Source organism: Caloenas nicobarica, chromosome Z (assembly GCF_036013445.1).
Source record: "Caloenas nicobarica isolate bCalNic1 chromosome Z, bCalNic1.hap1, whole genome shotgun sequence".
NCBI lineage: Eukaryota > Metazoa > Chordata > Aves > Columbiformes > Columbidae > Caloenas > Caloenas nicobarica.
The window spans coordinates 64805072-64826190 of NC_088284.1; the positions used below are offsets into that span (position 1 = coordinate 64805072).

At 39.2% G+C, this 21119-nt stretch overlaps 1 protein-coding gene across 6 annotated transcripts in view; it reads right to left on the minus strand.

Annotated features, from left to right (window-relative positions):
• Window positions 1–597: 597 nt before the first annotated feature.
• FREM1 (FRAS1 related extracellular matrix 1) overlaps window positions 598–21119 on the minus strand; it is a 78555-nt gene continuing 58033 nt past the window's right edge. For 4 of the 6 annotated variants that reach the window (XM_065656016.1, XM_065656013.1, XM_065656017.1 and 1 more), the window contains 9 exons: window positions 19990–20062; window positions 17132–17281; window positions 15174–15409; window positions 14432–14479; window positions 13926–14108; window positions 13528–13653; window positions 12702–12817; window positions 5834–5919; window positions 598–4430 (listed from right to left, as the gene is read on the minus strand). In XM_065656016.1, the coding sequence (XP_065512088.1) occupies window positions 4231–4430; window positions 5834–5919; window positions 12702–12817; window positions 13528–13653; window positions 13926–14108; window positions 14432–14479; window positions 15174–15409; window positions 17132–17281; window positions 19990–20062 (1218 nt within the window). In that variant the 3' untranslated portion in view covers window positions 598–4230. Of the gene's footprint in view, window positions 4431–5833; window positions 5925–12434; window positions 12509–12701; window positions 12818–13527; window positions 13654–13925; window positions 14109–14431; window positions 14480–15173; window positions 15410–17131; window positions 17282–19989; window positions 20063–21119 lie in introns of those variants that run through there. The other 2 variants (XM_065656014.1, XM_065656015.1) reach the window with 2 other exon arrangements.

A 21119-nucleotide genomic window follows, 5' to 3' on the forward strand; every position in this document is an offset into this window, starting at 1 on the left:
CATAATTCAAGGAAGAAGATGCAGATAAGTTTTCTTCTAGTAAAGTAAAAATATATTTAGACTTATCTGAAAATTTCATCTCTATGAATAAAATGATATCATTTTGTTTAATGTGCTTATATCCAGTACTTCAGATATCAGATTCCTATTCATTAGGATTACTTCTGACTGAAAGAAATACATGATCTCAACACTACAAAAATAAACAAACAAGCCCTGTTGTGTTCTTCTAACCTTACACTGCTTGTGTACTGATGTAGAGGATAGTAGTTATGCAACAGAATTACAGTAGCAGGGTTCTCCATATCACGAGCATCATAGCTTCTTAAAGGGTAATAAGAGAGGAAAACTGACATCTGCATGTCTTCCATGAAGATGACTGAGATTACTGAGGGACAATGACTTTTTTTCAGATTCTCCTTTAAATCAAGAATCATAATAAAGTTCAATTTTATGGACTGACTGTCTTTCTTGAATTCATTTTTCACCTTGTATATCTGTTTACAGATCTGTAACTTTAATATACTTCTTAAAATAAACAGTATTTTTGCTTTTAAAAAATGGTTTGCTTACCCAAAAAAGTCCTTAGGGTATTAATTCAGGAATAAATTTATACAGAAGAAGAAACAGCATTCAGATACTGCATAAACAGTAGGTATATTATGCTTAACTATTAAGTACATTGCTACTATGCCCAACAAAATGTTATCACTAGAAAAAAAGCTCTTGTGAGATTATGAAACTGTAGAAATACGTATTCCCCAAAATATGTTTCTGTTTTGTGTTAACACACATTACAAAGTTAAACATAGCAATATATACAGTGTTCTGGATACAAGAATTGAAATAGCACCAGTCTTGTGACGTAGATAATGTAGAATCACAATATTCAAGGAATTATACATATAATTCTCTCAAAGCTATTATAATTTTAAAATGAGTGAATAGAGACTTTTTTCAGATTAAAAAGTTGATCTCCATGAAGTTAATAACAACATACAATGTTTTAGAATATTTGGTTTTGGAAGAAGTGCTCCTGTGGCCAGTTGCCTATCAATTTTTTTCATAACCATTGCCTTTGAGTCAACTACTTTTCTGTCAAATTTGTTTGAAATTGGTCAACAGATTCAAAAGCAACTTGACAGGGAGAGAAGGTGGTTAAAAGTGACAGGCACTCAAAGGGCTCATGTTGCCCATCCTGTAATAGAAATCTAGGGTAACCACTGAGTTCTTTTCACTGAGCAGTTGCGTCTTGGTTCTGTTGCTCTTAAAAGGCATATGGATAGTTCTGGTGAAATAAATCCTCTGTTTATCAAGAAATTGTGTCATCCATAAGTGAACACCTGTATTTACATGCTCCTTGTTCTTACTCTCAGTCTCTTAAAACTCCTCGGCTCATGCTGACCCTGTGAATACTGATTTTCCCCTGAGTTTACTCACAGTCTAATTCAAAATTATTGAAGACTGGAAAAATTCCCAATAACTTCTCAGGATTTTAGGCCCTTTCTTTACTAAACCTCTTAGAGACAACAACTTCCTATGGCAACAGAAACAGCGATGTATTTGTGCTTTCTCTGATTTGAATGTGTTATATTATTTGAACTCCAGTATACTAATAAAAGCTGCATAAAATCTGTAAAAAAATTACTTCATTTTTAAGGATAAACAATTTATGGTTTATAAGTAAATGTTTGAAACAGTTAATTGGTTGAAAAGCAATTCGGCAGCCTTTCAGGACAGAAATATCCTTGCACTGCAATATAAGAATTTTAGCTTCATTAGTGTATGGTATTAGATCTAACGAAACCAGTAAACACAGTTTGCACAACTAACAGTGTCTTGTGTACTGAAATCTTCATACTCTTCAATCACTTTAAAGCAGTTCAAAAGAAATACAGAAAATGGAATTTCCCTCATCTCACAAAAGCAAACCTCTGAGATCACTGTTGTCTCAGACTAGGCATGAGTCATTTATTAATTCCTGATCAAGTAACAAGCACCTTGGTCAAAATTCCCTATCTGTTGATATCATTCATTTATTAAACAATTAGGAGAGGTATTTAAATAATCTTGACAGGTTTTATCAAGATAGCACCAATAAACTCAGCAGTTTTTATAAAAAGGAGGCCCTAAAGATATAGAAGTTTATGTTTATATCTTACCAAGCTCTCTTAGTCATTTTTTGACTGGAATTCCAGAATACAACAGCAAGAGATCCCAAGAGTGCTTTTTTTAGATCCTGTTTTTATTGCAGCGAAGACTATCAGAAATAAAAACAGGGCTGGATGGGTACTCAGAGGTAGTTGGTCTGGGGAATTCTTGAAACAGCCTAACTATGCAGATCTAGAAAACTCCTTTAGCAAAAGTGTTAAGCATCTAGCAAAAGTGTCTAGAAGCTCGACATAAAGGTCACTATGACCAAAAAAAAAGAAAAAAGAAATCCTGGAAATATTTTTGGCTGTGTCTGTTGATACCAACAATAACGGTGATGTGGTTCTGTCCTCAGTATTTTTCCTCCAGTTTTGCCATGCACTTGTGTTTATCTGCAACAGTCCTTTCAGAAAGGTTCTCCCCTATGTATAAAGACTGTCCAGCTACTCACATGCATATTCATTTAACTTGTCACAGGCAAGAAGGAAGGATAAATATCCCATGCATGCTAAAGGCAAGAAGGGATAAATAATCCCTGAACAGCATCCCTCAGCCTAGAGAGCAGAGGTGATTCTGCTACATCTGTCCCTCACAGGACTGAGAAATTGCTGTGAGGACCCCCAGAAGGAGGTTTTGCAGCTCTGGTGCAAATAGTGTTACAGATGCAATTGATCCAGAGGCTGGACAAAGAGATGAGCTGATAGAGGGCACGGGGAGAATCAACTGCTGGCAGCAGGCAGGCAGATGGGAGGGATGCAAGTTCGTAAGGTACAGGGCAAATTCACCCTGCTCACTGCCCCGCCGACTGTCACACGCTCATCGTGGACAGAGGGAGGATTTGAGAGGAGCTCTAATATATATTTTTAGGAAGCTTTTGACTTGTTTTGTTTTTTAGTTTTAAGGCTGGCAGTAAGAAGGCCCTAAAGCAAGATTTTTGGCAGGTCAAATATAAATTTACTATAATGTTACAAAATGGTAACACTCCAACTGCAAATATTTAAAATAAGTTTAAGTTAGGGGCAGCTGGGTTTTTTTTTCCTATTAAATGCTGATTTTTAAGCCTTTCTCAGAACTAAATCTGGATTTTTTACTATTATTTTTAACAATCTCAAATCCCTAATAAGGATTTAGATTAATACTTTTCAAAAGCCATAGCTGCTTTAGTACAAAATATGTCTCATGATTACATTAGTTCATACACACATATAAATCCTACTGATGTTCATGTATCACTGAATAACCCAAGATAATATTCTAGGATTAAGCTTCGGTATTATTATTTTTTGTGTAAATCATCCTTTGATATAGCATTAGTCTTACAGGGGTCCCATTATTTAATTACACTAAAAATTACAGCACCATCCTGCAACCTCAAAAAACATCAAACAGCTTTGTTTAGGAATGTGAAACAATATGCAGTTCTGTGTGAGCAGATCCACTTCGATCTGAAGCTGGCCTTGGGACGCAGAAAAGAAATACAAGGCTTTGCTCCTGTTGGTACTGTTACTAAATCCTGCTGTTGTTATTTCTGTAGGACATTGTACTAGGGCATCCACTAAAGAAGCCCCAGTCTTCTGCCATAACGTCCCTTTCGTCATCACCCAAGAGGACCCGTTTTTAGCCAGCAGAGTCTGCCCTCATTGTACCCCAAGCAGTCTTCTTCTTTTTGTGACTGCAGGATAAAACTTCGGTTTTTATTGTGAATGAATTGAAGCAACAGCCAATTCCCCTGCTTAAGAGCGAAGCAAATTACCCAATGTGCTAGTTTCTTTTCATTACAAAGAAAAGAAAAAAAGGGTATTTTTACACAGAAATGTGATGAAAGCCTTCAGACCTCACTCCTCTTTGGTGTAAAAATATATAGGAGTGAGAGATCAAAGTCTTTGGGGAAAGTTCAAAACCTTAACCTGGACTTAATCTTCGCAATTGACTTCTATCATCTGCACTTCTGGCAGCATATAAAATAAACCTTGCTGATAATTAGGACAGTTTTCTAACTGCATACCGTCCCACGTCTGCAGATAAATATAACTGAAACAACATGCACGTCAAGATGCTTTCACAAGGATCATCCGTTCTTTACAGCTTTCTTGAACATATATAGCTGTTCCGTTTCACCTTCCTGCAGTCAGCTGCTTGCCATTTTCCTCGCTTCTGCACCAATACACAATTTCTTCCTCTCTTTGGAAAGTGGTATGAGCCTCTTCTCCAGTTTATGTAAGTTACAGGTTCTCCTCCGTTCCACTCCCATTGTCCAGGATTGACTTGGTCATTCAAGCCTGTATGAAATTGGTAAGACCAAATCAGTAATTTGTATTGTCTCTGGAGCCTGTTGCCAACAGAAGCAAGTTGTTCTCTCCTTTTGTTAAAAAATGCATACAGTACTGTGCTAAGTGAAAAAACCTATCTGGAAGAACACAGGTAAAATACAATTTAATATTTCATAAGGGAATTGGTGCCATCTGAATAAGGGAAAATATATTTTTCCTCATTATTGCCCGTCTAAAATGTTTTATCTCTTTCCATCTATTGCATGTCTATCACCTCCCAGGTTTCTCCTTGGATACTTAAGATGCCAAGCAGAAGGTTGTATTCAAGTCGGGACAGCCTCAGATGCCTGCAGATTCTTTCTGAAAATAAAATCCTGCAGATCTTTGTAGGCCTTATTTACACTGTTGAAATTAACAGTTGTAAATTTACATTGTGTTAAGTAATGCAATCTAAAACATATTTTCACTTAGCCTTTGAGTTACTAAGACCAACATGAGTGGCATATTTTCAGATGTGACCTGTCTTCTTAGCTAGAAGAGACCAAGGTCAGAAAATTGACACAATGGTCTGGTAGTCTTCATTCTTATCAGAGGAGTTTATTTCTCTCAGGTTAGCAGAATCATGACACCATTAAACATGATCCCAAACTCACTGTAGTTTTTAAAGTTATTTTAGTATAGATAGTAAATCCATCTCAGAAAATTACTGAAAGCTGAAAATTGTGGTTCACAATTGGAAAAAAAATAAAACACCATGCAAAAAACCCCACTAAAATGTGGAAAATATAGCAGAAATGAGACAAATTAGAAGAAATAGTGCTAGTCTGTGAGCTAAGGCAGACATTCACAGAAAGGGATCAGCAGGTACAGAGAAGGCCCATCTGAGTTTTTTCAATTTCTCATTAAATGAAAGAGTGCATAATATGAAACAGATGGCTACATCTAAAACGATGTGATGAAATCTTCTTTAGCTGATCATCTAATTCACAAGATTTCTGATACAAGGTGACACAATTATATTAGTAGTAACATAAATTATTATTTAAAGTAAACTTTAAAAAAAAGACAGAGATAAATAAAGTAACAGTCAAAAGAAAGGTGAGATAAGCAAAAGAGTAGGAGTGCCACCGGAAGTTATTTTACCAGCTAGTATTAAAATAGTAAAGGTGTCAAGGCAAAAACAACACAGCAATAGGCAACAGGATAAACTCTTCTTTTTGATAAAGACTTATAAAACTAGCTGGGTAAATTATGGTTTTCATTTTATGCCTTGCTTTGAAATGATAAAAGCAGCAGGAAGCTGAGGACAATGCAACATTTAAAAACTGGGTTGGAACTGCTGTGCAGTTCCTGCTTTCCAAGGTTAGCAGGAACTGTAATTCTCGGAGGGGACAGGCAGCTGATGTACTTGCCTATCCAAAAGGGCTTCCTCCCACTGAAGTCCCACAGCCACTGCATGTGTTGTTCATTAGCCACACTTGCTAGACTCCCCAAGTATCTAGGCTCAAGGAGAGAGACAAAGTAATTAGCATTCCACAGAGTGACTGACATTTCCCTTTGACTTGACAACAACGGGCAGTGATTTTAGTACAAAGCCTCTAAATAACGTTTCATAGGAAAAACACTGCTTACTGGCATAAAGGAATAATTGCATGGATAAAGTCTTAAAATTCTGGATCACTTGGAGAGGAACCAAAGTCCTAGTCTGATTTTTCTAACAGAAAAATTAAATAAGCTGGGCTACTAACAGAAACATATACAGGAAAGGTGTACCTCATACTCACAAACTGTGTTTTAAACCATTGATACCATCACTGATACATTTTTTTTTTTTAAATAATCATCTGCCCACACTAAAATCCAAGCCACTGAAAGACACAGCTTTACCCATTGGGTAGTAGAGCAGACTATATCTTTTTGAAATCATGTTCTGATAATGCTAAAGGTTTGAATAACACAGTTGAAATCTCCTCTGTATTTCAAAACAGAACCAAGTGTATGTAGTTAAGGGGTCTGGCTTAGAGTGGTAGTGTGGTTCTGAGAGGTAATGTTGGGTTGCCTTCAATGACTACACATTTAGTTCAGATCGGAGAGCAGTTGTGGGGTGTATTGACCAGACTATTTCAGAATGAAGCCAATGTATAAGCTCTGCCCTGTGTTTCTACTTATACCAGCCCCAAAGGAGGACTTACAAACCCTAGCCACTGAGTGGCCTTGCCATTGTGATGTCTTCCAGCTAGTATCAAGCATGCAAGCACCAGAAGGCTGCTTTTAAGCCATTTGCAGATAGACTAAATCCTGAAGTATTAACAGACAAATAGCACCCTTTACATTTGCCAGAACTGTCAGCCATCAGTGGCTCTACTTTCTTATTTATCCATCTTTTTGCCAGCCTTGATGTCACCTTTTTACTTGTCATACCTGCTGTTGCCTCCCTGTGATGCTGAGCATCTGTCATTTCTGTTGTCCCATATTTCTGACTGCCACTCAGTCAAACAGTGATGCCAGCCCCTTCGGCCTCCAGGAACATCCTGGGTGATGCTTGGTAGGGTGCAAGTAAACAACACTGCTCATCGAAACATGTTTTAAGAGAGCCAAAATCTTTTCTATCAGCAGAATAAATCAATGGCATAATGAGTATTTTGCTAATTTAATGACTGTTGCCAGATAATGGACACAGAAGAACAGTATTGCTCCAAAGGAAGTTATGACGTCAAGGGTGGCATGGCAGACTTGAATCTGCTATGGAAACCATGATCAGATCTTGGGATGCAAGCCTATCACCAGGCCTGCTTCCCAGTTAGAGAACCATGCCTGGAGCTCCAATCCTGTTAGTTGCCTTTTATCTCTTCTAACAGTACTGATCCCATGGATGCCATATCATAACACCACACAAGATAGGGAAGAAGGCAAATTTTACATCAGGAGGAATTCAAAGTAGTACCCCACAATATTCTGCAGTCCCTATTGCACAAAATCTGGACCATTCCTTAATCTGGGCATAGAGGGGCGTGGTATGGAACAAATTCATTGTAGTGCTGGTGGGATGCAAAGGCTTTCTCCATTACCCCAGAAGACAACCAAAGCAGCAGGGGATTTACCCTCTGCTCTACTTCGCATGGTGGATCTGCAGGACAGCTGAGTGTTAGCCTCACAGTCTGTGTGATCACGGCTGCCCTAGACAAAGTACTACACAGTCATGTAGGTCCTATCAAGGGGTCCCAAGTTCGGGACCACCAGAGAACAAAGTGTAAAGAATCTCACTGACATCTGTGTACACTCTCCTCAGGTAGAGGTGCGGTAGGATGGCCTCAGAAACATTCATCGTGACTTTACAAATGTCAGACTGTCACAGCACAGAGTGAGTAGCAACTGTCTGGTAGGGGTCAGGATTGCGCACCTGTTTATGGTACAGGCTCCCAAAACTTTACCCAATGAAGCTCCCAGCAGAGACTTTGACTATGCATCTCATCACAGTAAAAGTCTCATGCATGGTGTTGGTGCCTGTGTGTCCCCGCAGTGACCTGCTTCCATGCCTCTGGGCCCATCTACTAGGCACAGAGTTTGCAGTGAACCAGGAACAAAGCTGTTAGACTGACAAAAGCTCTTGGAGAGTTTTGTAGTCTGTCTTCTTCCTCAGACAAAAGGTCCAAGAAAGCAAGCTCAGTTAATTCAGGTTGTCCTCCCAGGGTAACTGATTCAGCAGCAGGGTGCCATTCACCCTCACAGTGACTGTGGTTGGTCACTGACCAAACTTGGGCCTAAGAGGAGATTTGGGCATCAGTCTCTGGGGTATCACTGCTAGCTGAGCAAGAACAAAAATAGGCATTTTATCTGGCTTCTGCTTAAGGACAATCAAAGCCCTGGAACTAAGTCATTTACTTTGAGTAAGCATAGCTTACTCCTGTTTTTTCAATTGTTTTAGAAAATGTGAAAACAAAAGGCATCAATGTGTATCAGTAACTGCAATAACAGTTTCAGACTTTCACTTCAATCCAAGTACCAGTGAGAGACTTCAGCAGTATGAAAGGAAAGCATTGTGATAATTATAACATTATCTTTTCTCCGTAGGAGTGCTTTCTAAATACAGCATGAGAAACACACAAGTGAAGAGCGGACAACTATTCTCATTGTTACACTTAGTCAGGGGGTTTTATGTATTGTAGGGAAACGAGAACAGTCCTGAAAGAACATGCTGCTTATGATAATATTACTAACTGTACCTCTACGCAAAGCGCCAGACACAGGAAATGACAAGATAATGTTATTTATGGAGTTATGTAACTCTAACACTTCCTAATTTAAATCACCCTAGAGAAGCAGTCATAATGCCCTATTGAAAACAAATGACCAACCACAACCCACCCCCCCCATCACTGATTTCTGTGCTAAGTAAGTAAATTTGAAATTAGTCCTGTGTGCTTTAAGATTTTTGCTATCAAGGCAAGAGCATCCATCATCTTCAAGCAGTTGCCCAAATTAAGGAAGTATTTTTGGGAGCCATTGACCTCGAAGTATTATATGCAAAACACTTAAACTCTGCCGATTTTAAGTTAAATTATCCAATACATTTAAAGGAGCTTTGTACCATTCTGATAAATTTAACTTCAGTAAAAGCACACTTGACTAGCTATGAAAGTCTCCACAGCACAGGAAGACATTTAATTTGAACTGCTGTAGTAAATCCATGTCCTATACTGATGGTGAAGGGGAAGGAGTGACGGAGACACTTTTCTTATCCCAGGCTTTTGTTTGGTCACATAGGGAGTAATTCTGGTGCCCTGAAATAGAAGTCTAATCTTGCTTACAATGCCTCACAGTATCCAAAACATTCAGATGAGGCTGGCAGACATGATGCAGAGCTTACAGGAGCCCTGCATTTACTGAGTGGCAGCTGAAAGTCAGACAAGATTCGCTGAGTCTTTAAAATAACTCTGGGTACCTGAATCCCTACACTGGAATCACTAACGATAATATGTTAAACCAATCACTTGCAGAACGAACACAAGCATTAGGAGAGAAAGGCAACAGGGTCTATCCTGCTTTGCACTAAGCAACACTGAACCATCATGAGCGATCTAAACTATTATTTTAGATGTGGTTCTGCCTGGGATTCCCAAGGACTGAGGCCACATGTTGCTAATACACAAACACCAAACAAAATAACAAACCTTGCCTTACAAAGCTGGCACTAAAGGACCTGAAATCTGGCCATATTATAGCTCTAATTAAATGTTCAACCTCAGGAAGATAAAGGTATAACCTGACTAAAAAAGCAAGAGATCCAACTGTGGATTCTGTTTGTCCAGTGTAGAGTTCCTTCCATAGCAGCAGTGAAACCATCTCACATGTGAGTGAGCCCTGCTGCACTGACCCTTGGGGAGGACGTGTTCCTATGGGATAAACAAGAACTGGAACATAAATCACCAAAATTGTTGCTAAATCAAGCTGCTGTGGGATCACTCAGCCATAACATCCCCCAGATGCTTCTCTTTATGTTGCCAAGGGCCTCTTCACACATAAAAAACAAAGCTAGGGAAATGACTTCTTAAAATACCTTTCTCTCCAGTGTGTTGGAGAAGGGTTAGAAATGGTACAAGACTTTCACAGCAAATAGCTGAGGTTTTTTTCCATGCACACTATCACACAAGTACATTTTGATGTCGGCTTCTGTCCCTCAATGTGGAAACTGAAGAAAAGATTAGTATGCCATCTGCAACAAATAGATGCAATGTATGTCAAAGCTCTTTGGAAGCCCATGTACATATAGTTCTGCCTAGACAACAATTACTTATGCAATAAATTGATATCATTACTTTGATGGAATAGAATCATAAAATCATGGAATCATAGAATACCAGGTTTGAAGGAACCTCAAGGGTCATGTGGTCCAACCTTTCTTGGAAAAAGCATAATGTAGACAAGGTAGCCCAGCACCATGTCCAGCTGAATCCTAGAAGGGTTCAATGCTGGGGAATCCACCACTTCCCTGGGGAGATTATTCTGATGGCTGATTGTTGTCAGTGTGAGAAATTTCCATCTTGTGTCCAATCTTCCCTGGAGTAACTTGTACCCATCACTCCTCGTCTTTCCCATATGACTCTTTGTAAAAAGGGAATCTCCATCTTTTTTGTAGCCACCCTTTAAATACTGGAACATGGTGATGAGATCTCCTCTAAGCCTTCTTTTCTCAAGGCTGAACAAGCCCAGTTCTCTCAGCCCTTCCTCCTATGACAGGCTTCCCAGTCCTCTGGTCACCTTTGTGGCCCTTCCCTGGACCCTCTCCAGCCTGTCCATGTATTTTTTGTATAGCTTAGTCTCTAGTCCATAATCAGAGGATAACAGTGTTTCCTCTAAGAGGCTAGGAGGTTGGTTAGTTGGAGACTGTTACTGAAACAACTTTAAAAATGCTTGTGCTTTTTTCCCATTCTATATAACAGGAAAAGTTTGGCAAGAAAATTGAATAGAAGTTTAAAATAATGCCATTTTTGTAGTAATAAAAATTATTCTTCTTTCTCAGTGAAACTGGCTGATTTACTGAAAGTCAACTCTAATATTTTCATTTAATGTCTAACATTTGTTTGATCTAATAAAAAAATTAAGGATTGACCACCATGCTGATTTTGTTTTCTTATTGGAAATATCAGCTGTTTAAATCTCAACAGCAGACGTATTAATAACAGAAATACCACAATTGGTGGTGGTGGTGATTGCTGGGGGGAAGCTGGGCAAAAGCAAAAAAAAAAAATATTTAGTTATCTTCTTGTACCACTTAAAAAGTGTGTGCCTGGGGTTATACTTTTGTAAATTTGTTTCAGATAGAGGCCAGGAGTACTCCATTTACCAGGATAAAGCTTCCTTAATCTGTGGTAGTCTGACATTAATTGAATCATCACAGCTCTAGGATTCATTTGCTTGTAGATTCAGTGATATGCCTTTACTTTTTGTGTAGGTGTTTGACACTGTTGTTCATTCACTGTTACTCAGTTTAACAGATACGTTGTACACTATAGCCTTCAGCAAGAAGTTACCACCTGCGAATAATATGGGTCACCAGAAGCACACTCCTACGAAATGAGGAACACCTCCCAGCAGAGTAACATACATTCCCAAGGGATCAACTGAATGTTGAAGCCTTCAGGGAAAAAAAAAAAATAAAATAAAATAAAAAAATTCACAACTTACAGATTTGTTTGGGTAAGTAACAAAATAAAAGTGAGTAGTAGAAAGCCATTGCAGGAGCTGAAATTTTAAGTAAACCAATTAACAGTCTAAAGTTCATGGTGATCTCACAAATCAGGCAACATTTATATTTTAGTAAAGAGTAACTTCCATCAGCTGTGAGGTATTAGAACCAAAACTTTCCTTTTGTGTGTTACCAAGACAACATAATCTGGCATAACCAGAAGGAATGAATCAAGGTTTGTTATGCATGCTTGTCCATGTTTTATGTTTCCTGCATGTCCTTCAACTACTTATGGAATATATTCTGTTTCTTTCATATCCAACTCTTCCCTTTTTCAATCTTCTTTTCATGGAGTAATGGAGAGGTCTGTTAAAGCCCTTTCTGTTGTTCAGTTCAGTCTTTAACCTGGTGCTCACAATTCAACACAAAGTACAGAACATGTATGATCCCAGGGCAAGCTCTGTGTTACCATGGCTAGCACTTCTACCAGTCCTAAGCTATCACTCCTAAAACCAAAATCACAATGCAGGCCTCCAAAGAGCGAGACTGGTGGATTTCCTATTCATCTCCTAGTTTGATGTTTTATCATTTATTAGCTTTTATTTATCCTTAAAAGTCAGAAATTTATTTTTAAATTGAATGTTAAAGTTTTCAAGCAGTTACAGAATCTGAAGAGTTGCATCTTCAGAAGAATATGGTGAGGTACACAGAAGCAGGCAACATTGTACTGTCGCTACATCAAGTGAAGGTATAGCCAAGGAAGTGGTGGGTCACAGAGGATGAAAGACAGAGTCTTTGCTCTGTTTCTCTTCTTTCAAGCAAAATCTCTCATTGGGAAAGCATCCTCACTGCAAGTGGACATCTTTGGGAATTCATGTTGTGAATAAGGTAGCATCACCACCTGAAACATAATGAAACTAATCATATTTCTACCCTCCTCTCTGTCTGAATCCCAGGGCTTGTTCTGCTTTTTGGGGAGCTGTGAAGTACAACCAAAGTGGGGCTTATTTGAATGAACTTGGCCTTAAGAGCAGCATCCAGCTCAGGGCAACAGCAGTCCACAGCGAACACATTCAGATGGAGAAATCTCTTACTGTTCTCTGCAAGCCCGAGCAGCAGTGTTCCACGTGACTTTGTGATTCACTACCAGGAGGTAGCAGCTGCCCTCGTGGTGACTCCATCCAGAGGGACATTTCTTTGCGCTTACCTCCTAAAATAAAAGAGGAAAAGGCAAAATAGACTCCTGCTTACAGTGATCTAGGTCTGTGCTCTAATAATCAGACTGAAGGCTGGAGGTGCTGTCTATGGCCCACCCAGAACTAAATTGAACATGGTCTTTGGTATGTACCAATAAAACTACAGCATTGCTTAAAATATGTAAAGAAATAAATGCCTGCCAGAGGACCCTACAATTTATAATGAGCAGCTTTAAAGGTGACACAAGGTTCCTGTTTCAAAAACCCTCTTAAGACACCATGTTAGTTTGGAAACCAGTTTTTGTCTCCTGCAGTCACTGTAGGGAATGCAGTGCAACAAAGTTCAGCATGATATCTTATGTGATGGAGGGGTTCTATGTTTACAGAATACCTAAGTGGGTTAATTTTAGTAACTGCCACTCATTGTCTCACAGGCTTCATTCACTATCTCATGCATACATCCCCAGAAGCATGAAGACACCAGTGCTCATATTGTTCATGCAGGAGCACCTGTGAGTGACAGAGAGGAAAGGCAACCCCAGTAATCAAACCCTCATCTTGTCTCTGGGAATCCTTTTTCCTGGTGACAGCAAACTTGACTCTGGACAACTCTTGTATTCCCTATACAAGTCAATGGTTGTTACAGGAATGTCCTTTGCTTGAGTCTCACTCATCACAGTCTCCATGCTCTGACTTAGATCCGTACTCATGGTGACACTTTTACCTTGCTTTGGAGGTTCCAGAATTGCCATATTATCCCATCACACTGAAATAACTTTTGAGTGCTTTCTTCATAATGTAAAAGCCCCTTTAAATCTGGTGTACAGGCCTTTGGGAAAGAGTAAAAGTCCTGGAAAGAGAAATGTCATTTGAACATTTGAAGGAAAATAATTACACAAAACAAACAAGCTACATGAAACAGATTAAGCAGGTCTTATGTGAAAACTCCACTACATGAGAACTCTTCAAGGGCTGACTTGTTAATTTATCTGCGTATTGGTTAAACTCAGTGTTGGAGTGTGAAGGGTTAGGCTGCAGATCTCAGAGGTGTTAAATCATTTTGGAAAGCAGCATGGCTGAAAACAGATGGTGAAAATACCTATGGAACAAAAGGTTTCATACCTGATGTCTGGAGCTTGGTTCAGATGCCGGTTCTGCCTTATCAGCTTGTGGGATTTCTGTCTTCCTAGAGGAGACAACATTTATCTGTGGTTGTGCTTGGTTAATCACTGACACTTGAGCCTTCTTGTTTGCTTTAGTTGATGAGGTGTCGTCCTCTACTTTGAGTGATACCATCCCATGATACTTTGTTTCACGTTATCACACACACAGAGGCAGAACAGGAGAGGGAAAAGAGAGGATTAGCACATACCAGCAACTCTTAAATACTGCACCAAAAAGAAAAAAACACAACAACAAAACCACAAAAAAACCCCAAACGAACAACAAAAAAACCCCCCACATTGTTGCAAATCAAGGGGAAGTGACACCAAGTAAAAAAAAAAAAAAAAAGAAAAAAAGAAAAAAGAAAAATAAAGTATTGGTCATAATGAATTATTAACAATGATGAAGCCTGCAAAGAGCGAAATCAGAAAGAAATCACAGAAATGCCTGAGAATTACTCTTACTTTGAAAACCACATCAGTTCCATTTCTAAATACGGATGAAGGACGAACCTAAGAAAGGTAGAACAGCAGAATGAGGTGGGCATATTCATGCATTATAGAAACAAAAAGACTTATGCAAGATTTACTACAAGATCTAGGTCACAAATCATGCAGAACATATCTTGGGTGTAAGTCTTTCTCTTTTACAATGGAAACTGATCACCTCTGAAAACAGCCATTTAAAAATAACACATTACAAGTATATAAACAAACAGATTCCATTAACTCATAAGACCACAATAGCAGAATGTTACTAAACTATCTAGTTAAACCAATGTAGCTTAAGCAGAAAAAGCAATGGGAAAGCTTTAAGTAACTGTTCCCTGTTTAAGCTAACAGTATTTTCAGCTTTACAACTTGTGGAGCAGATGCACAGCTTCTATACATCAGCCTGGCTGAAGTGACTTCTTTCTTCTAGCTAACCCATAATTTAGACATTTGCTGAAGTTGTTTGATGCATATTTCTTCCCCCAAATCTGTTTTCCTTCCTCTCTTGCATAAATGGATCTTCTTTTTTAAAAAACTTCCCATCCCCCCAAGTACTTTTAAATATCTCTCAGGCCTGACTCAAAGCAAACTCAGGTAGTTCATGGTTATTGTATGGTCAGGTAGGATCCCTACAAAAATATGACAACTAAATTAAGATATCAAATCCCAATTAATTCCCAAATCAGTCCATCACTGCACTACAGAAGTGTCTTACTATTCTGCCATTTCCAATCACTCTCAGGGTTCTTGACTGATTCATCAAGCTGTGTTCCTGCCGCAGGTCCCCTCCGTGCTCTCTCATCCCTTTGGAAGGAGGCAGTGGGATCCCTTCCAAGGGAGCAGTGCCAGGCCTGGGAGGTGATGAGGAGCCTGAGGAAACTGGAAGCAGTGTGCCTCTCCCCCAGAAGTCATGCTTCCTTTGGCCAGAAGGATGGGAATAGCTGCACTGACCTGAAAGCATTAAAAATGACAGATGGTCAGTTCTAACTGCATGAGCAGATAACTGGTCATGTTGACATGGGCACATAAACAGCTTGTCATTAAAAGTTGGACAGTTCTTTCACTTTATGTGTTTGATTTGCTGTTTGTTTAGTCATACTCATTTGTGGGGGTTGCTATGACTATGACTGCGTCTACTACCTGTATATAGTCATAGAATCATGGAATAGTTTGGGCTGGAAGGGACCTTTAAAGATCATCTAGTCCAACCCCCTGGAACGAGCAGGGTCATCTTCAACTGTATCAGGTTGCTCAGAGCCCCATCCAGCCTGGCCTGGAATGTCTGCAGGGATGGGGCATCTACCACCTCTCTGGGCAACCTATGCCAGTGTTTCACCACCCTCATTGTAAAAAATTTCTTCCTCATGTCTAGCCTGAATGTCCCCTCTTCTTGTTTAAAAACATTACTCCCTGTCCTATCGTTACCAGCCCTGCTAAAAAGCCTATCCCCTTGTTTCTTAGAAGCCCACTTGAAGTGCTGAAAGGCCGCAGTAAGGTCTTCCCGGAGCCTTCTCATCTCCAAGCTGAACAGCCCTAACTCCCTCAGCCTGTCCTCATAGCAGAGCTGTTCCAGCCCTCTGATCTTTTTTGTGGCCTCCTCTGGCCCCTCTCCAACAGGTCCATGTCTTTCCTGTACTGAGGGCTCCAGAGCTGGACACAGGACTGCAAGTGAGGTCTTGTTTTTATACATCTGTCTGCCCACAGATCAGAATTTCAGTCAAGCACCTGCTGAAAATTTTCATACATACATTGGGTATGTTTTCAGTTTTCATACATAGATTGGGGTTTGTAGTGCTGTTTTTTGTTCATGGATAGACACGTATCTAACTAGTGTTGGTGATGCTTCCATCATTCGCAGACAAATTTCTTTTCAGAAATCTAGGACACTGTTGTTCCTACAAACTAGTTGTGTAAATTAACTCCTGATTTACATTATGAATGTTAAAGAAAACCAGATCTGAAACGTTAAAAGGAATTTTTGTAAAATTAAGCCTAATTCATTGCAACACAGTATTTAACTATTGTTCCACTAAGCACCAGAAGAAAAAAACACTCTTGAGCTTTCAGAGGACTCAGCTTCTTTGTTAGTTATTTGTATTTTCCTGTAGTTGCTTCTTTTTTGGAGTGATTTTAGGCACACCAAGTTTGATCAGTGAAGAACACAATAATAATCAAGACACAAATGCCTAAGCTCTGTAATGATGACTGGTGTGTGGTGTAATGTTGTGGACTGTGTTAAGCATTAGAAAATGCATTTCTAAGAGCTGGGTTTAGTTGTCAGGTTTGTTTTTTGAGAGGAAAATGAATCTTTTTCAGAGGTGTATAACAGCTATTGTACAATAACTGGGAAAAAATTTCTAATGAACCTAAAATACATTTTTTCACAACTTCAATAAATGAGAACTGCATTCGTGTTGTTACGAAAAGTGGTTTCTTTCCTTGCACCTTTCTCATTTTGTACTTGTTGCTTTCTTCATGCTGTGTTTCCTAAGAGGATGAATATGACTGTGTGAGAGAATAAAGGGTCTGCAACTGTCAAGCGTGTTTTCTCTAAAGCAAAATTAAGCATTTTGATCCGAACTTGAGTGTTAAGAACAACTTGTGGTTGAAAATAAGTAGCTACTCAGCCAAGATTGTCCCACCTTCTTAATGATGAAGATCAAAAGACACTACCTCCTTTTGAGTCCAAAATTTTCACTACAGCTTTTGTCCGGGTGCCAAGAACAGCATTCACAGGGGAGTTCAGAACTACTTCAAAGACTTCATCATCTTCTTCTAATCCATCATAGGTAATTGCTATATTCCACGTCTTGGTTGACATTCCTAACAGAAATAAACATTTTAATTATTCTTTAAGTGCTATTTCACTCAATCAGAGTGTCAAAGAAATATATTAATTAACATGTCTGCAGTTAGAATGGAGTAGCTGGTATATGTTATTGTGCTCCTACCAACTGCCTGGACTCCTGTTGTTCTCTCAAATAACATTAAGTTCAAATTTGTTCCTGGGCAATGATGATTCAGTTCAACTGTAACAAAAAGCTACTGTAGATGTAGGAAATGACACTGCTATACATAGATTTAGGATTTCCTTGCAGTTTTCAAGAGAAAAAGTATCATAGGCTTTTTGTCGTGAAAGCTTGATTTTAAAGATGGAACAGTTATTTAATAGATTCTAATACAAACTCTTAGGTAGATTTTATACTTAGTGACAAAGTTTTTATTTGGTTATTTGCCTTTTCTGGGTAACATAAGGTGTGCATTGTGGGAATGAGAAAAGATCATTCCAAAATAGAGGACTAAGCTGGTTATTAACTGAAAGGCTACCACATTTACTGGGGAAAAGTCAGAGGCAACAGGACAGAAACAGATCTCAACGTACACACTACTGTCAACAAAACATCTTTGGAAGTGTTTCTGAATCATGAAGTCAGTGCTAACATCCAAAATGCATATCAAAGGCACATGTACAACATTGTCAAAAACACATCCTTGTGACACTTCACATAACCTCTATTTCCTTGCTCCATTCCGGTACAAATCCTCTAGCCAAGAGAAGCTGTCAGTACAAACAGACCCATAAACTTGGGTAGGGTCTTCTTCTGCCCCTTTCCATTACCATTTATTGATTGCAGTACAATGTACCAATCTGCCCAATAAATTTGGACAGTTGAGGTTTGTTTTAAAAGCTGAGAAGCTGGCCAAAAAAGGGGAACAGGGTGCATCTCTCTTGTCCACATTCACAGTTAATTTTCATGTGGCTTACCACCACATTCAGAAAGACAATAACAGTAAGTCCAAATAGTCCCATGCTTAGAGAATCTGCATGGACCAGCAAAAAAGGAAAATTCTAGTAAACCATCCTGCACTAAAAATCTCTTCATAGCAATCTCTAGACATTTCAGTCCAGAGGCTGGTAAGTTTGACTGTGTAGTACGTTAGAGGAAATAGAGCTGGAATCCTGGGCAGCACAGTATGAAGGAATTTTTACACTGATCACTGAAACCCTTCATCCATCTTTTAATTTAAAAAAACAACAAAATCTAATTCTAGACAAAGGGTCTAAGAATGTGGCTTGTTAGTTTCAAATATTTCATTTGTGTTCCAGAACCACTGCAAATTAGGGCAGACTTCCACCTTTCTGCCCATTTTTTTTTTCTGCTGTCTGGTGGGTGTCCTCCTGTATATACTTCTAAAAACTAGCTAGCAGTTGTTCATTCTACACCTTTACATAAAATTTGCCTCTTTCAACATGGGCTGTAGTGGCACATTTCCAAAATAATCACATTTGTAGCTCTAACTAGACTTCAAGCTACAAGTTTTCCTATGAGACAGCCAAGCAAAGCTGGGGTATAAATGAGTTCATCTATGAGATGCAGTGCTACATAATCTCTGCAATACACACTGCCTTTTTTTTCAAAATAAAAAACTTATGTCTTGAAGTAAAAATCCCCAAGCTTTGGCTGGAACTGACTTACTATATTCCGCACGTCCGTTTTTCAAATGCAGGTAAGCACTTAGACTAATTTTTGCCATCAAATACATACTATTTATTTCAACCTTTCACAGAAGATGTATTTTGTCTCATCTATAGTCACTGTGACTTTCTGCCATTGAAATCGTACTGCTGGCAGGCTTGGGATAACCTCTACTGGCATTGCAGGCAACATCGTGAAAGGCCTGTGTAGACCTCATTTTCTAAACTCAAATTCTGGACTATGCCACCAGGATGCATTTCAAAAAAACTCCGATGTGTATATGCAAATGAAGTGATTGTGATAGCAAAGGGGTTTTCATTCCTAGGTAACCTACTGACGTGGGCAAAACCATTTTTTTTCTGGTGAAGCTGAATTTCTGAATGGTAAATCATGAAACTCTCACCTGGACTGCTTTTTCCCTAGACCCAGGGAGATACCCAAAGCATAATAATAAATTGTGCAGAACAGAGGAAGTTTTTTTCGGTATCTTCACATTTGTATTCATTTTTATTATTGATTTTCCCTGAGGAAAAAAAACCAAACTTCTTTTGATAATACAGTTATTATAGTTTCATGCTACTTACAGCCTCAGCTAAGGTCAGGCAGCAGTGCAAGCAGAAATGAAGTCTGACAGTTTTCAGGTTCTTTTGCACCTTTCTGGTCTTGGATACCTTGCATAACTTAAGTTGTACTCAGTTTTGTCTAAATTTGACCAATGTCCTGGTCAAATCTTTAAATCTTTAAAGCTTCTCACAGTTCAGCTCAGGGTGAGTCCTCCCTGGCTCAGCCATGAGGAGATTAGTAGACAACATTTCAGCACTTTTGATATTTTAGCTGATGTAAAGGGACCATACGCCATCTCACCCTAAGTAATAAGGGTACTAATTCACAAAGGAAGCTCACTGCAGTTCCAGAAAATTAGCACAAGTGTCTTTAATCCTATTCAGCTTCTCTAGCTACAGATACATAATAGGTTTCACTCTCCAAAATGACAGTTTACACTTTCAAAATCAGTGAATTAATTTTAAAAATATCCAGTGCACTGGTTCATACCTGGATCAAACTGAACAAGCTTGGAGGGAGTCACTGTAAAGTCCTTTCCCAGCACAGCTGATACTTCATTGACCTGAGAAGAAATCAAACAGCAAATGCCATGTGACATTTTTCATCAAATTGCTGCATTCTGCTATGTGCTGAAGCTACTGTGTGCCTCCCCGTGGAGCCTCAAAAAGACATGTCAACCCATACATGTGCTTAGACTGAAAAAAAAAAAAAAAGCCCTAAAGAATAAGCCTTTTGATGTGCAACTATCATTCTGTCTTTGCCCACAGTATAAATCTCTTAATAAAAAAAAGTTTGCTCATCTTAAAATTTTGCGTCATCCCCTCTCAAGTTACTGCTTGACAGCATCAGATCACACTGCTGTTCACCATGCCACACCTGGCTCCTGGACAGGCACATCACAGCATCATGGAAGAGCAGCAGCAGCCTGGCCATGTTTGCACATTTAGTGCTTTGTGAGGTCTTGGGAGAAGCAGTTGCATGCAGAGCTGTCTGTCAGCCCCAAAGACTTGTTGGTGTAAACATGGGTCCCTGCATACGTAAGTATGGGGACTCCAGCAACTCCCTGAATTTTCACAGGAGACTGCCAGAGGACACCAGCTTCCACACTGTGTTCTTGATGCTGGGATCAATTTCACTGGTCTTTTTAGGCACGTGGCAACCAGAGTAGAGTCCCTGGAGTCCGTGAAGGGTAGGGCAGGATGGCCCCTGATTAAGTCAATATCGAAATTCCCACTGACTTCCATGAAGCAAAAAATGAAAACTATGTTTCCAAATAGGGCTACAATCCTGAGAAACTGTGAGGGAAACTTTTGGTATTTTTTTAGCAAGGGCAGCTGGTAAAATCCTGTAATTTCCATTTTATGAGGAAAAATAAAATTTGTGAAGGCCAGTTGCACAAAACCTGTTTTACATAATTATAACCTGCAGCTTTCAGTCTAATTTTTCTGACATAAGACAGAGGCTGTTACTGAAGATATGAGAGGTTTTTTGGGCTATTTCCTAGGCTGATGGCGGTGGGAGGATATATGGGGGACACTGCCATGACCGTGGAGTTGAAGCTCCCATAGCTCCTAGGCTTCTCAAGCCTGAGCAGAGAAATGAGAAGTCTCAATGCCCCA